Source organism: Dioscorea cayenensis, chromosome 1 (assembly GCF_009730915.1).
Source record: "Dioscorea cayenensis subsp. rotundata cultivar TDr96_F1 chromosome 1, TDr96_F1_v2_PseudoChromosome.rev07_lg8_w22 25.fasta, whole genome shotgun sequence".
Taxonomy (NCBI): domain Eukaryota; kingdom Viridiplantae; phylum Streptophyta; class Magnoliopsida; order Dioscoreales; family Dioscoreaceae; genus Dioscorea; species Dioscorea cayenensis.
In genome coordinates, this window is record NC_052471.1 from 2165422 (window position 1) to 2178835 (window position 13414).

At 31.8% G+C, this 13414-nt stretch overlaps 2 protein-coding genes across 2 annotated transcripts; one reads left to right on the forward strand and one right to left on the reverse strand.

Moving 5' to 3' along the window:
- The first annotated feature begins 1664 nt into the window (after positions 1–1664).
- On the forward strand, positions 1665–3499 carry LOC120263354 (protein DETOXIFICATION 49-like). The gene has a single exon (XM_039271216.1). It carries the CDS (start codon positions 1746–1748, stop codon positions 3327–3329), a length of 1584 nt encoding a protein of 527 aa, XP_039127150.1. The 5' UTR covers positions 1665–1745; the 3' UTR covers positions 3330–3499.
- Positions 3500–10501: 7002 nt separating this feature from the next.
- On the reverse strand, positions 10502–12748 carry LOC120262573 (peroxisomal membrane protein 11E-like). Its single transcript, XM_039270659.1, has 8 exons — positions 12704–12748; positions 11638–11863; positions 11472–11546; positions 11315–11389; positions 11123–11203; positions 10895–10969; positions 10637–10816; positions 10502–10537 (listed from the first exon to the last, which is right to left on the reverse strand). Exons 2-8 carry the CDS (start codon positions 11827–11829, stop codon positions 10502–10504), a joined length of 714 nt encoding a protein of 237 aa, XP_039126593.1. The 5' UTR covers positions 11830–11863; positions 12704–12748.
- Between the last annotated feature and the right edge of the window lie 666 nt (positions 12749–13414).

A 13414-nucleotide genomic window follows, 5' to 3' on the forward strand; every position in this document is an offset into this window, starting at 1 on the left:
AAATTAAATTAAAAAAAATTAAAAATTATTTTACATAGAATGTGATGTGATGCACAATCCATGTAAACAAGACTAGTATTCAATAATACAATGACGTAAATATAAAGAATGTAACAACATGAAAAGTACATCAACATCAAAAATACGACGGTGAGTTCTCGTCACATTTTGTTGTAAAATAAAACTTTCAGGTTGCTCCATGTGGCGTGTTACAGGGAAGATGGCGGCCGGGAATTTTAGTTATATGGTGATGTATTTGTGTCAAAGAGAAAACATGATGCATTGAGGTGTATAGTTTAAATTTGTTTATTATAAGTGAAGCATTCACATGAAATTTTGAGAGGCCGCCCATGAGAAGCATGCATTTAGCAGGATCTGGTTATCCTTTTTGATAAAATTGTTGGCTTTATGTGTGTGTGAGCCTTTGAAACTGGATCCATGGATACAGTTTTATTTGGACCAATGTTTAGATTGTTTTCAATGTTTTTTTTTTTTTTTTGGGAAAAATAGATGAATCATTATAATATTAAAATACAAATATTTTGTACATAAGAATGAGGTAATTTATGAGGCAAAGTGTAAATTATGGGTTATGAGAATTGGTGGATTTGTATGCAAGTAATAATATCATATTGTTGGAAGATTATTATTATTAAGGTTTTTTATTTTTTATAAAATAAATAAATTATGATCGTAACTTAAAAAAACAAAAGAGAGTGAAGAATACAAAATAAGTAACTGATAGTCTGATACATGATAAATAGACACCAAACAAAGTACGATGGGAGGAGATGGGGGAATGTTTTGCTGTTTTATATTTTTATTGATTTTTATAGTAAAAAATAAGTAAAATAAAAAATACATAAATCCAATATATATATATATACACACACACGTTATAGATTACCGTTGACACTCAACTCACTAATCTTTAAAAAGAAAAGTTCACAAAATGCTTATATTAAATTTCAAAAGATGAATAGTTGAAGTCAAATAGTAATTTTCTAAAAATAATTATTTTTATTAAATGTTATATTTTTATTTTTATTTTATAAAATAAGTAAATCACACACTTGAATTAATATTATGCGAGCAAAATAATCCCTTACTCTCTCACTTATTAAGAAAAGTATTACCCTGAAGTCTTTAAATGTGAAAGTTCAAAAAACATGAAAACTAAAATAAAATAAAATACTATGCCCTTACTCTCTCACTTATTAAGAAAAATATTACCCGAAGTCTATAATGTGAAAGTTCGAAAACATTTGAAAAATAAAATAAAATACCAACCCTAGAATAGGTGGTTAAAAAGTATATCTATTATCAAACACCAACCATGTTGCTATAAAAGGTGCTTCTCATTTCTCTAAACATTCTCATTCATTATTCATGTACTACACACACACACACACACACAGAGTCACAGAGAATAGTTTAACTTTTTATATAGACAGAGTAATGCTACCAGTTCTGCAGGCCAAAGCCATCCATCCAAATTGTCCCCACTTCTACTAACAACCAATTATATATATATATATATATATATATGTCAGTCTTCTTTCACCTTATATAGCTTTTACCCTCTCCCTCTCCCTCTATATATACCACACCTTCATCCTTCTTCTTCTCTCATTCCCACCTCCTCCTTATATCCTTAACCCTAACCCTAACCCTAAGTACTTTAAACCCTCAACAAACTCACCAGCAGCAGCAGCAGCAGCAGAAGCACTACCACCACCACCACCATGTGCCAACTTCCACCCACCCATGCAAAACCCAACCACCAGTACCCCATGCTCACCCCTTTCCTCCCTAAACCATCCAACACTACTATCACCCTGCACCACCAATCCTCTCTCTCCCTCTCCTTCACTGAAACCAAGTCCATTCTCACCATTGCACTCCCCATGATCCTCACCGGCCTTCTCCTCTACTCTCGTTCCATGATCTCCATGCTTTTCCTCGGCCACCTTGGTAGCCTTCCTTTAGCCGGCGGTGCTCTTGCCATCGGCTTCGCCAACATCACCGGCTACTCCGTCCTTTCCGGCCTTTCCATGGGCATGGAACCTCTCTGCGGCCAAGCCTTCGGCGCCAACAAACCTCTTCTCATCGGTCTCACTCTCAAACAAACCATCCTTCTTCTCCTCACCACCTCATTCCCTATCTCTCTTCTCTGGCTCTCCATGCGCCACCTTCTTCTCCTCTCTGGCCAAGACTCCTCCATCGCCGACGCCGCTCACGACTTCATCCTCTTCTCCCTCCCTGACCTCCTCCTCCAATCCTTTCTCCATCCTCTTCGCATCTATCTCCGAACTCAATCCATAACTCTCCCTCTCACCTACTGTGCCACCGCCGCTCTCATTCTCCACCTCCCCATCAACTACCTTCTCGTCTCCATCTTCCATCTTGGCATTAAAGGTGTCGCACTTGGCACCGTGTTAACTAACTTCAATCTCTTAATCATGCTTCTTTTCTTCATTTACTTCTCCGGCATCCATGCTCATACCGGCGGCTTCACACTCACCTCAGATTGTTTCACCGGCTGGAAACAACTCTTAAGTTTAGCCATACCCAGTTGCGTTTCAGTGTGTTTAGAGTGGTGGTGGTATGAGCTCATGGTTTTATTATGTGGTTTACTACTAGACCCAAAGTCCACAGTTGCTTCAATGGGCATACTAATCCAGACAACATCTTTGATCTATATATTCCCATCTTCACTCAGTTTCAGCGTCTCAACTCGTGTCGGTAACGAGCTCGGCGCTAACCGACCCGACCGAGCACGGCGCTCGGCCAACGTCGGTCTATGTTGCGGCTTCGTGCTCGGTTTCACGGCGCTGGCATTTGCTTTCAGTGTTCGTAACGTGTGGGCGAGGATGTTCACTGATGACTCGACCATTATGGCGTTGACTAGCACAGTGTTACCGATACTGGGCGCGTGCGAGCTCGGTAACTGCCCGCAAACGACCGGGTGCGGTGTGTTGCGTGGTAGTGCTCGGCCACGAGCCGGAGCGAATATTAATCTTGGTTCATTTTACTTAGTTGGAACACCGGTTGCTGCCGCGCTAGCGTTTTGGTTCGGTTTCGATTTCAAAGGGCTTTGGCTCGGCCTTCTCGCCGCGCAGGTGACTTGTGTTGTGCTAATGCTCGTTGTGATCCGGCGCACTGATTGGGATTCACAGGCTCAGCGCGCTCAGAGACTCACTGGAGCTGCTGGTCATGATCATGATCATGATGATGATGATGTTGTTAAGGATGAGGAATCTGGGTTTGGTGTATGTGTGAAGAGTGTTAATGAAAGAGAGAAGGAATTCAGTGGGTTAATTAATTAGTTAGATTGATTATTTTAATAATTTGATTTTTTTTAATTAAAAAAAAAGAATTTGTCATGAGGGGGAAGAGGGAAAAAGAAAGTATAGGTTTTTATTTTATTTTATTTTATTTTATTCCTCTTTGATTTTGTTTTAGGATAGAAAGAGACATCATGTTGTTATGATTTTCGGTTAAGAAGTCGGACAGAAAATGACTTGTTTATTATTTTGTTGTTGGTTTTTCTTTGGGAGGGGTTGGTTTTGGGTGGAGAAGGGGATAGACTACTTGGATTGTATGTATTATATGTATGTATTTTAACTTGAAATTTATACTTATTCATGCAAATATATATTTTCAGGATAAAGTATATGAGTAGTATTAGTTTTTCAGCTTTAATTTTTACTAATTAAATTGTCAAAATTTTAATTTATTGTAATATATATATATACATACATATATTGAGTAAGGTGGATAAACCAATTATTTATTAAACTATTAAAAACTAGAAAAGATAACAAACAAGCAGTAAGATGACTCGAAAACATGAATAAATAAATAAAAATTGTGAAAATAATATAGACAAAATTATATATAATTATAAAATAATATCATATTAAAGAGTAAAAAATATAATTGAAAGACCAATTTTTACTAAATTAGAATAACATATATGTATATATATATACATATATATGGCCAAATAGGCAAGTGATTTAAGTAACATTAAAAAAATTTTATCCTATAATAAGATTTATATCAAGTATTTTAAGAAATTGATAATTTAGTTTGCGCAATATTTTAATATGTCAAAAATTTTAATTAATGAACTATTAGTATATCAACATTAGATCTCTTATGTAGGGATAGCAATTGGGCGGGACAGGGGCGGGGCACGCCTCTACCATCCCCGCCCCAGATGGCAATGGAGTGGGGCGGGGCGGGGCACGTCTTTACCATCCCCGCCCTGTTCTTTTTTTATTATTATTATAATTCATAAATCATCCACCCCATTCGGTCCTACCCCGCTCATAGTTACAAATAAGTAACTAAAATTCCTAAAAATATTTTTAAAATAGATTTTTTTATAAAACATATACTTGTAAAAACAAGGTCATAAGAAATTTATTGAAATTTAAAGAAAATTTTCATTTACTCCTACACTATATAATATTTACAATAAGTAAAATTAATAGCGGGGCGGGGCGGGGCATGGAAAAACCAAACTTGTTTCGTCCCGCCCAAAGCCAAGGCGGATCGGGTTGAAAAAAATGTCATGGTTCAGTTTGTGTAGGGTAGTTATGACGGATTCGAATCTCAACTCACGGTGTGAGGGCATAAAGTTGAATGAAGTATTAACTTCTCGTTTCGTGTTGTTATTGATGTCACTTATCTATTCTGTCATAAAATATTTAAAATTTTAAAATTTATAAAGTAATTTATAAAGTAATCTTGTGTGAATGCAGAGAAACTTGTGCCCGAAAGATCGAGTTCGAGTTAAAGCTAGTTATGGTGTGATTCTTGCTGATGTAGTTTTTGTTTTAATCATTGATGTTTTGATTCTGTTAATTTGTTCATACCTTCTTTTTATAAGTGAATTTTTGTTCTAGCTATATATAGCTCCTTTAGCATTTGACAAAAAGCCAAATGTTTATGTATCACATGGCTACACTCAGAAGAGTCAATGTCTCACCCATAAATTAATACCTTAACCCAATAATTACCTCTAGATATATCTTTTTGACTATCAAAAACATGATTGATTGTTATTAACATTATTAGCAATCCAAATTTAATTTGTACAGACTAATAATAATAATAATAATAATAATAATAATAACTTTTTGAAATGATTTTGAAATCATGAGAGACATTGATAGATGACATGATTAAATACATTAAAATAAGATTAAAATGAGAAAAATTTATTGGTCACACCTAATTCATTTATCTAGATTTCATCTAATGAAAATCATAAACCAAACAAATGAGACATCAAAATTAAGGAAGAAAAAAAACATTGAAGTACATCCAAGAGGATAAGTGTGTACTACTTCAACCTCTCTAATTATATGTCGCCATTGTCTTGCCAACAAGGCAACAACAATTCCTTTTTTCTTGGGGGAATATTCATGTCTTAGAGTGGACTTCCATTTGTTTAACTCTCAATCTTAGACGAACTTAATCACTTTGATAACTCTTAATTAATTAATTAACTAGCTTATTTAATTATAACACCTAGAAACATGACCATGAAAACTCAGAAGGCATCTCCTAAATTAAGAAACAGCAGCCACTGATTGGCTAAAATAAAATAAGTAACTTTTGAGAGAACTAATAGTATTGGTTGGCCTGCTTTTGTTAGCAATATAAATATATATATGAATTAATTAATTAATTAGCATCTTGACAAAGCTATAATATCTCACTAATTCTATAAGGAATTCAACTCTTGTTTCTTTGGCATCTCTTATAATTAGAACTAGTTTGAATGTAGTTCACTTCTTGTCCATTTGTGCTATGGAGAAGAATCACTGTACCCTCAGAGCCAACATGATTTATATATTTATATATATATGCCCTAATTTTTTAAAAAAATAAATAAATTAATGAGAGGTTAATTTTCAATGAGGAATCCTGAGTTCTAATTATTAAATATATGAAGAACAAAGTTTTATTTTTATTTTTATTTAGGAATATGAGTTCGAGTTCACTCTTTTGTTGTTTATTTCTTGGAATATATATAAAACACAATTAAAGGAATTGGCCGGCAAATTAAAGGTGGTGGGATATTGTTCAAAGGGGGATTGTTTTAAGATTAAGTATTGATTATGGAGAGAATAATGTTTTCATTACTGTGATGGATTAAATGATTCCCATCCAGAAGGAAACTCCAAGATATACAGTGTGAGGTTGGATACTGTTTCCTTTTAATTTGCTTTGGACCTAAGCTAGCACTATTCATGGTGGATCCTATTTCAACCTAATTAGGATATATCTTAATCAAAGTTTATGCAAATAATTATTTGATTACTTTAATCAAACTTGAAAAAGTTATGCTCATATATTTTAGGGGGAAAAAATTAGATCAAAGCATAAATTTTCCAATACAGACTTTATTTTTTTCTTTTTTTTTAATTAAGCATGTACTTCACTAGTTATTGATATGTACCGGTAATAATTCGTTCATTCTCATAGTATGTATGACTATGTATAATTTAAATATATAGCAAACAAGTGCATTTTGACTTTTATATATATGTTAGAGTAAAAATCTTTTCCATTATCTACAAAGAAATCACAATTATATTAATAATAAAATAAAAATTATAAACAAATAGTTAAATAAAAAAATCATAAAAATAGAAAAAACTAATAAAATAAAAAGATATATATTTTCTATCGACAAAACAATATTACGCATATAATCTGAATAAAATCTTTACAATAATGACTACTGATAAGATATAAAATCAAATTAATAAAAAAATTAAGATGTCCTTATGCATTGAGAGAAACTAAGTCAATCAGTTATATGATAAACTCCAAATTTATCAGATATTTTATTATCATCGACTACGGCCATTACTAATTTCTATAATTAAAAAGAAAAATCAAATCAAAATTTGTACACATTTCTAGTTAGGAAGAATTAATTACTCAAAAAAAAAAAAATTGAGAGACCCACACACAACACAAACACATAACAAAAAGTAGAGGAATTTGATGTGACAAGTTAGATACTCCATCCACATCAAAAGTTGAGAAACCAAGTGACAATCCTACTACCCAACCCTTATTATATATGGGTCCACACCCAATTTGATGTGCTGTATGAGAGAAACATTGTGATTAAGTAGCATCCAAAAGCACTCCATTAATTGATTGCAGGCTAAGATTGTTTATCCACCCCCTTAACTTCATTTCTGAGCCCACTTTCTTCAAGTGGACAGCTCAACTCGGTCACTCCCTTTTCCACAGTTTTTTAAATGTTCTTTCATGCTTCTCTTCCCACATGCTTCACTTGTACCTCCGAGAGGGACTTAGTATCTAACACTCACCGTAATATCATATATATATATATATATATATATATATATCATCTTCAGTCATTATATGAAGATTTCATGATACCATAAAGACATCTAAAACGGATTTGATATAAATCAAATGATGTAACAATATATTCTATATATGTTCATAGCTTCCATTCTCACTTATATTTTATTGTTATAGTTTAAAGAATGAGGCATTAATTACCAAATATAAGTTTGTAAACATGAGCTAGCTAGGAAGAATGAATGCATGATATATACAAGTCAATGGCACTGCTTTTGGAGAGGGATTTGGGTTTTGGATAAGATAAACAAGAACTACGAAAAAATCATATATAATATTAATTAATAATACAAATAGTAATAATATATTCATGCATGTAATTAATGCTTGAAGATTGAAGAGAAGGAGCAGTGGCCGTGTTCGGTGGGTGGAGGCACGGTACGTGCCAAGCGCTCGAGGGGGATCTCTTGACCAGGGCTCTTGTCTCATGCCAGACGTGCGCCTTATCTGGACACACTCTTTCTCATTTTTATTAATTATCTTCTTCTTCTTCTTCTTCTTCTTTCTTGTTGTTTTATACTCATGTTCACATACATTTCTATTAACAGTAGTATTTTTTTTTTAATTTAAATATAAATTTGATGTCAATTTCTTTTCATTGTCTTAATATTTTCAGAGCAAATCTTTTGTTAAGTGAAGTCTCATTTTCACCAAAGATAGGATGCAGTGAACATCAACTTCTGTCACTCCTGACTAAAAGACAAAACTTAAATTTTCTTTGTTTGTAATTGTTATTTCTTATCTCTTTCATTTTGAAAATTATATATATATATTGGGGATATTTTTAGGTTAACACCTGTACTATGAAATATTAGTTAAGATGTTTTTAATTTGGATTATGAGTCAAAGTATTAAATAGTTTATTCTAGCTTTAATCCAACCTATCTTTTTTGTTTGCTAGAGGCACTCTTTGTACGTAGGTTTGACGTTATGATTATTTGTATTGACATTTATACTTTTGTTATCAATATAGTTGTGGATATATATATATATATATATATGCTTCTTGACTAAAGGTGTATGCATGATTAATTGCTATTCATATTCAGATTTGAGCAATCTTACCTTGTTCATTTTGCATTCTTTCTTTTCAGATATATATGCATTGTGAGGGGATTAATATATTAATGCATTCACATTTAATTATTTGTTCACCAATTAATAGTCATGGTTTCACATCTCAATTGAATATATTTAATTTTTATATTTTGAACTAGAGGTTGTTACAAATTAACATAATTATAATGCAACACACACACACACACACACATGAAAAACAGTAGTTTGTAGTCATCTTTGCTTCTTTGCTTCTTTATGTGGTTTAAAATTCAGCTAGAAAACAAAATGATGTTCAACCATATAGAGAGACCATTTGCTTTATTTAAGTCTAAGTTTTATCTCGAATCCATCAAAGGGCACCATATGAACTTTACTTGCAAAAAATCATCTTCTTGATTAGTTAATTAATTCAAGGAAGGGATAAGTCTAAGATCATTTACTTTGATTCTCTTGTCTTCTTCTGTGAAGCACTATACAATGCTTTGCGGCATGAGAATTGTTAAGACTTGAGAACTTCTCCAAGCCATCTCTTAATATATATATATATATATATATATATATCTCAACAAAGAGAGATGTATAACTTCATAAATGAAAGGGTTGACCTTCATGCATATCAAATTCCCTTTGGACTTTGGACCAATATATGTATATACACACACACTTACATATATACCAAGTGCATCACAGTCAATCAAGTTGAAATTAGTAGAAGAATTGAAATATTGAACATTGCTTGTACAATATAAAAAAAAATGAAAATGAGAAGAAGAAAGCTTATCTACTTTTTCTTTTCTTCTTTCTTTCCTTAATTAACTCTTAAATAAAATGCATATAACTCCAAAATTAAGACTCTAATAATATCAATGATGAAGATAACAAGGAAAAAGACATTTAAATACAAACGGTGCCTTGCCATTGTCATGTATAGTTCCATCTTTCTATTTTTATCAAACAAACACATCATACATCATGAAATAACTGAAGATAATTAAACTGGGCAAGAGTATTAGCCAAGCATGCATTGCAATGTTCATCAGTAGTATTTCAAGTTAACATTATAGAAAGAAACATTGATAATTATAATATGTATATATATAAAACAAAAGATATGAAACATATGGACAGGTTTTCAGGATTAAATGGGGGGGAACAAGTATTGAATAGTGTTTTCAAAGTATTAAAGAATGTTGTGGCCTCTTTCAGACACCAGCTTTAAACATGTACATATCTTTCTCTTCATGTGATTCTGCGCATTGGCAACAGTAGGCCAAACATGCATTAACAGTATTATTGTTGGAATTATTTCGGAGACCGTTTAGGTGGTGGGCGCTAATTGTTTCGGGTCAGGCTTCAATCATTTCAATTCATTTATTCGAATCTGTGACTTTGTGATCCTTCAAATATATATACATATGTATATATATATATATATTCATATTTCTTTTCATTTATATATATGATCATTATGAGAGTGGTAGGTAGTACAAACTAATTAAAGGTGCAATGAACTTAAGCGAAGTACATCACAAAAGTTAGTTGCACCAAAAACAAAATACCGGAATTTCATTTGAAGTGTTACATGCAATTGGAGCTTGTTAATCTTAAAGAGAAGTAGATGGTCATCTGAAATTGATATACAATTTTATTTTTCGTTGACATTTAAAGATATTACACTGCAAAGTATAGAACAAGATAAGCTTGCAAATGGCATTATTAATTTACACATATCCAAACAAAGTACATTTTTGAAACAAATTACATGTATAAATTTTATAGTCTCTTTTATTAGATGTAATTGTTTGGCACTTATTAATTAAAACAAATGTTGGTCTAATACTTGAGATCAGGTCAAGAAAAATTAAGCCTTAATTTCATAGTAGCCCAAAACAAAGGCAAGAAACAAAGCATAACTTTATGCAGCATCCTTTCACATTAATAATGGAGCAAATTAAATGCATGCAGTTATTCATACACTTTTGTATGATTCCTTAATTTGCTTATCAAATCAATTTCTTCACTGCATCTTTGCCTTGTGTGATGCAGGAAGTAACTGCAAAAACAATTGCAAATCAATGAATTAATTATCAAGCTCAAAATGTACCGGAACTGAGAACATTTCTAGATTCAAAGATGGAACAGATAAGTGTACCTGATAACAAGATATAAGTGAAGTTATGAAACCGAAAGCTCCTGTTACTCGAGGAGTGACAGTTTCCGGTGCAAGTTGAAGAAGTCCAACAGCAACCACAATGTCTATTGATGATTTTATTAGCAAAAGAAGCCGATCATTAGACTGCTTAATCTTACTAAGATACTGCTCACTTTTCTGCTGAAATCGAAAACATTACATGAGTGACATCTAATTGATTCATTATAAACCAAGATACAGAGTTTCATCTGAACATACTTCTTGCTTGTCATTTAACTTCATATCCTTCTCCAAATTCTTGATTTGTGAAGATAACCTTTTTACTTCTGCCAACTAAATATATATATATATATACAAAGCAAATAATCTAAATACATAAGATAATAATGCATACAGCCATGTTAGCATACAACTATATATATATATATATATATAATACATATACATAAACCATGAATTAAATTTCAAAGAATTGTGATCACAAACCTCAATAATAGAAGTGCATATAGAAGATCCCATCCAACAGAAAAGTGATATCCTACTAATTTTCTCGGTGCGCTCTTTGTTCTATCATAGGAAATATATATATATATATATATATAAGCGAAATATTCAATTTAATTTGTATAGAATGTAGAAACTAAATATGTTATTGGGAAAGAAATCGATAATGCAAACCTTATATATTCCTGTTCTCCCGGCCCACACAACTTGATCCAAGAGCAAGAAAGTCGATAATAACGTGTTTTTTGACTGCAATTTGCATGTGTTTAATAAGGATGAACTTGCATAATAATGTGACAAAACTGTCAAAATATTAGAAAAATTTAAGTACCTTTCCGAGCAAAATCAGTGGAAGAGGAGTTCCTTGAGAAGGTGGACTAATAAGAGCTTGCAAATCATTAACAAACTGCAAATTGAGAAGATCATGATGAGGATTTAAAAATATTCAACATTGAGACTGAAACAATTAGATGCAAAATTTCAAATAAAAGTTTAACCTTGAAAAGCCGAAAAACTTTTCGTGCTAAGCTAGTTGATTTGTCGACATCTTGTGCAGTGCCTGGCTGTCCATTGCTCAAGAACTTCGATCCATACTGAATGGCTCGACATATCTTATCTCTTGCTTCGGTTTTGTTCAAGTATAAAACAATAAGTGCGAGGTCGGCTCGTGTTCCATCTAATGTGCTCATTTTTAGTACTCAAAGCAAACCTGAGTGATTCAATCTATTCAAAGACTCAGAAAAGGAAAAAATCAGATGGAACTTAACTATGAGAAAAACAATTTCAAAAATCAACATGTTTCATCAATTTTTTTTTTCCTGATGAATTACATAGACTGACTTAGTATCAAATTGTATTGAATTACAACCATAATATCAATAAAGCAAAAGCTAAAAAATATAAAATATAAAAACTGCACAATATTTACATGCTGCTTTTATTGTAAAGTTTTAAGGTGAAAAAAATAAACTCATGAATTTATGTAAACAATGTTGGGATCAAAATAGAGGAGAAGAGTACCTAGCCTACAAATTTTATTGAAGAGGAAAAGTTATAAGTTCTCTTAATAAGGTAAGATACTTTTTGCCTTTTTAATACTTGAAGAAGCTGAAGTTGAGTTGGTGACTAGCTCCTTGTATCTACTTAATTAATCCAACAAACAAAACTCTAACATCCTTTTGTATTTAATATATCTATATATTTATATATTACATTAATTTGGATCCAAAATAACAAGGAAAAAAAAATTGATCAGAGATGGCATACTTCTAGTTTTCTTCTCATATTTAAGATATATATATATATATATATATATATATATATAACGAGTTATTTGTAAACTCAGATTTAATTGAGAACAAAAGTAACAATTAACTTGAACTAATTGATGAAAAATATATATAAAATTAAGTAATGACATGCATAATTTCCACTAGAAATCATCCAGAGAAAACATGAATGAATCTTGAATATAACAAACTAGTAAACACAACATATATATATGATCCAAACTTGAAGAAAAAAGAAATTAAACGAATATTAAAAAAAAGGAATGATAAATACCTGATGGGGCTAGAGAAAAATCAAAGGGAAGAGCTTGAACCTGTGTTTTTTATGGAGGGAAGAAACAAAGATGAGTCAATGGAGCGTTTTAAAATGGTGTGTGTGTTTGGATAAGCGTGACCTTGAAAACGGCACCCTATAAACAATCCCAATGGATAGGACTTATCATGTCCACGCAATGCGGGTCCCACTGTGTTTCTAGAACTAGAGTTTCTTTTGTGGGTTTCTTTTTTAGTGCACTAGGTAGTGCCCGTGAGTCTGTTTAGGAGACAGCCAAAAATGATATCATGTAGGTTTGGAAATGAACCCTACATTCCCAATGGTTGTCCAATTTATTATTATTTTTTTTAACATATTAGGGTTGATGGAATGAAAGTTATTTTTATTTTATTTTACATTAGATATCATTTAAAAATTTCAGTATTTTATGAATCTGTGTGTGTGTATATATATATATATTAAATCTGTTTATCTGTTTTTATTCTTTCTCTTGAGCGAGGTAGTGTAAGTTCTATAAAAATAAATCTCTAAACATATATCTTTTGCTTAACGATCCAAACCTCTATCACTTGCATCAGTTTTATTGGTATTTTAAATTTATTTATCACACTTAAACTACATGTATATTTTTTTGTAACTTGTATATATTATAAGTATACTAGTGGAATATTTTTGTGATATTAATATAAATATGTATGCTTTAATTTATTT